General features: G+C 42.7%; 1 protein-coding gene across 1 annotated transcript; it reads right to left on the bottom strand.

Moving 5' to 3' along the window:
* Positions 1–2: 2 nt before the first annotated feature.
* Positions 3–4,243, bottom strand: LOC107477506 (putative disease resistance protein At3g14460; the record flags this gene model as incomplete). Its single annotated transcript, XM_021136654.2, has 1 exon — positions 3–4,243. A coding segment is annotated over exon 1 (4,050 nt), but the record flags the coding sequence as incomplete, so codon positions are not given.
* Positions 4,244–4,364: the final 121 nt, after the last annotated feature.

Genomic DNA, 4,364 nt, shown 5'->3' with positions numbered 1-4,364 from the left:
AGGGAGGAAGGAAGCCCTTGATCAGGAAAGGACCGAAGCATGTCGCAGCAATGAATTTCAAGTGTATGAAGAGCATTCAGGTGTTGAAACCCCTTTTGGTTCAGCTTCTTGAGACTCTGCATTGTGCTTATGCGCAGAGAGTTGATATTGCATGGCAACAAGTTCTCCTCTGGAAATGATTCAATGCCCATGCATCCACCCTCAAGTTCGAAACGGTTGAGAGACTCAAGAGTATGCAACCTCCAACTCCTTTGTGGCACGAGTTTGTCACAATGAACTATGGAGAGTAAAGTTAAACTCGAAGGCAAACCCCCAAAGGGTAAACATTCAAGCTTTGGACATCTATGTAAAAACAATGTCTTGAGGGATGTGAGAGTGGTCATAGGTTTGGGCAATTCCTTAATATTCTCGCAGTTGGAAAGGAATATGGATGCTAGGTTTGGAGCAAGTAGTCCTCCTTCTGGGAAAGACGTCAATTTTGGACAATCTCTAATCTCTAAGGACTCAAGCGATGAGAGATAACCCTTGATCTCTTTGGTAACACAAAATGACTGAAGATTGGGACAATCCCATATACAAAGAATTTTGAGTTCTGGGAACAAATCTAAGGTCAAGGTAGTGAGAGAATCACAACTGCTCCCTATAGACAAATGGCGGAGAAAGGCAAGTTGCTTTCTTGATGCTAAAGATGACAGATTTTCCAATCTTCTGCAGTTACGTATGTAAAGGGTTATCACAGAACCAAGGGAAGGAAGGGATGTAAGAGAAGAACAACTAATCAGATAAAACTCGCTAAGAGCTGTTAATCCTGCAAGTAAATCATCTGGTAGGACCTCTAAAGACTCGCACCCTTCAATTTTTAGGCTGTGCAGCGTGGGAGGCAATGACTTCAATTGGGATACAGTTGAAACCTTCAATACTTCAAAAGATGATCGCTGATCATCTGAATCTTGGTTGGATAAATTTTCTATCTTGACAGGAGCCATTGTTTCAAGTGTATCTGGATGTGGAGTGCTTAGAATATCAACTTTACCCTTGGGAATATCATCTTTAACTTGATCACTGAGCATCTTAGTGGAAGCTTCCTTTAGATCTTGAATCATTGTTGAATCTGGAATTGAAGGAGAATCAAGAGATTCAGTCTCCAAACTCCTTTCAAGAGAAATTTCTTCAATTTCACATCTGGGGTTAGTGATTGTAAACTTTGAAGAGGATCCTAGGAAGATTTCATGCAAGTCTTTGCTGTACAAGGTACCTTCTGAGCTTCGAGCTACACTAGTCATCAAAATTTCATTACTTTCATGAACAAGTACTTTACATGTAACATCAACAATGGGAAGTGGAGGCACAAGGTTAGAACATCCAATGATTTCCAACTTCTGTAAAGAAACATGTTGCTTAGGCAAATATCCCACCAGCTTGGGACACCTTATTATATAAAGCTTAATGAGACGAGGGAATTCAATGCCTTCTAATATGTTCCATACTCTCCATTGGAACATATCACGAAACTGTAAACTCTCTAAAGATTGAAATGGCTTCCATGAAGGCTTCACCTCCCCAGAAAACTCAGCGCCTATGGAACTTACTTGAGTGAACCCTTCAATGAAGAGGTCCTTAAGAAATGGCAGCATCCCCAGTGTCGGCAGAGAATTGCAATCTCCACAGTGGCGCAAAATTACTAATTGTAAAGCCCGGTAAGATGGATCTCCCAACCAAATCGGGAATCTTGCACCATCATAGTATTCAAGTGTTAGTTTCTTTAAGTCTTTATGAGGTTTGAGATTTTCAAGCACTTCCATTGCCCTCCATTTGTTGCCATTGCCATTGCCCCATTGAAGCATAAGATCATCAAGGATTTTCTTAAAGAGTTTTGCATCCGAAGGATCCTTAGCACATGCCACATTTTGCAACTTGGAAATAGAGAGTGTTTTGAGGTTGGAAAGCTCTGCTAAATCTGCGAGCCCCGGTCCATCTGCAGAGACAACAAAGTCTGTCAATGTCCGAAGACTTGTCAATTTATGCATTCCCAAAGGCATCTCTTGCAAGCCGCTATGTCTGACATCAAGGTGACGCAAGTTAACCAAATTGGATATTCTCTCTGGGAGACTCTTGAGTGAGCTGCAGCCTGTGGTGATAAGTTCCTGCAAATTGAGCAGATCACAGATGGAATCCGGAAGTGTCTTAATTGCAGTGTAAGAGATGTTTAGGTAACAAAGATGTTTCAATCTTCCAATTGAAGCAGGCAAGTCTGTGACATAATGGCGAGACAAAGAGAGGACCCGGAAGACCCTTGGATTCAACTGCTTAACTACAAACTCAAGCAACTTAATGTCAAACTTGGTGAGTGCCTGCTCAAGTGACAAAGATAATGGCAAAATTGTTCTCAACGTTCTTCTATTTTCAACAATGGATTGCTCTGGGAAATCCTCAATATCCTCGGAATAGGACAAATGGTGATTGAATGATTCTCCAAACGCATAGGTAGCCAAATCATGAACCAGATTATGCATTGTAAAACTAACACCAGAACCAGAACTACAGGGTTGCAAGAGTGACCTCATGACTAGATAACCAAAGTACTCGTCGGCGATGTCTTCCATGCTTTTATCACCAGATGTATTCATATTCAGAAAGCCTTGGGCCATCCACAAGAGGACCACTTCCGTCTGCTTGAATTGGTAACCCTTTGGAAACAAGGACAAGTAAGCAAAGCACCATTTAATCTGTGCAGGGAGATCAAGGTAGCACAGTGCCAGAAACAAAGGGATGGGATGGAGATTGACATCAATATCATCACCTGCATCCAACAATCTGCTCATCTCAACCCATTTATTAACACTTAGCTTATCTTGGACAAGACTCCCTATCATTCTTGCTGCCAGGGGAAGGTTTCCCAAATTCCTTATAATTTCGTAGCCAGCTTGTGCTGCTACCTTTTGCAGCTTAGGACGGTTCATCTGTCTCGAAGAAGCATGCGCCGAGAAGATTGACCCCATATTCTTTGTTGACAGCGAATCAAGAAGAACAACATGACTAGCAGGTATCATGAACAGTTCTGGATTGTCATCATGGGGAGTAGACGTGAGGATTAAGGCACTCCCTCTTGCTGCTGCGGATTCAAAGGAAGCAATTAACTTGTGTAAGCCATCATCTTCTACCATGATATCATCCAACACCAGCAGAAATTTCCTCCCCGCAAGTTCAGCCGCCAGTTTCTCCATCAATTCATCGAAACTATCGCCTAAACTAAAAGCAGCCTTGAGTTCCTCAAGAATCTTCTTTGCAACGGTGTTAACAGTGGCTTTGGGAGGTACAGTGATCCAAGCTTTGCGCTCGAAAAGCTGAGTCACATTGTCGCTGTCGTAGATAACACCAGAAAGTGCAGTCTTACCCGCTCCATCTTTTCCCACTATGTTTATCACTTTGACATGTTTTCCATCTTCCTCAGTAGCCGATGAAAGTTTTCCTAATACAGACTTTATTTCGTCATCTCTCCCAACGAAGCATTGTTTGGGAAAGGTGCCATCCAGATAGGAATGTAGCACAGCCGGAGATGGAGGCCACCATCCTTGTTGCTGCAGAGGCTTTTCCCTCGACGTAGCACCGGCGGCAGTTAGGCCAAGCAAATCCTTCCGCGTGACTAGAGCTTCCAAGATTTTGATGGTGTCATGGATTTTGAGCTTCACCATATCATCCACGTGTTGGTTCTTTGTTTTCCGCAAGACGACGCTGACGAAGAAGCGTCGTCCGTAAGAAAGCAAAGACTTTGGGGGATTCACGATCCGCAGCAGAAGATCCTCCAGATGGTAAAGGGCGTGTTGTAGTTCATTTAACCAGTCTTTCACATCTCGCGCGTTGCCTCCTCCTCCTCCTCCTTCTGCAAAGAAGGTCTTCCACTCTGCGTCATCCACGAGGGCATCAAGGATCTGCAAATTCGCCACCAGCTCTTGCTGCTCGTAGCTGTACGGTTTCATCCTTGGAGAATTTTGTGGAGAAGCAATAAGGTCCAACAAATCATGAATAAAAGCTGAGAGTAAGGCTCTACCCATGGCTGGGATAGTTTGGATTTGTGGTTTCTGTTTCTTTGTTTTCTTTTGTTAGGAGATGAGATAAGAGAATTTCTTAGTTGTTACCATTCACTAATGATAAACCTAGTGATAATGATTTATGGAGTGAACGATCTGCAGACTTACGTAAAATATATATGTACATGACGGGTTCTATCTTCATGTTTCGCATCCATCCATGCATTTATCACAAGTTTCATTTTGATTAATTGTGGCGTAGAAATGTCATAGTAGAGAAAGAGAGCTGAGAGTTTGTCGTTCAAGCAGGAAGCTGGAGCTTGAATATGACTTTAA

This window comes from Arachis duranensis, chromosome 3 (genome assembly GCF_000817695.3).
Source record: "Arachis duranensis cultivar V14167 chromosome 3, aradu.V14167.gnm2.J7QH, whole genome shotgun sequence".
In the NCBI taxonomy this organism is placed as follows: domain Eukaryota; kingdom Viridiplantae; phylum Streptophyta; class Magnoliopsida; order Fabales; family Fabaceae; genus Arachis; species Arachis duranensis.
Note: the sequence above shows the minus strand (reverse complement) of the source record. Positions and strands in the feature narration are given on the sequence as shown.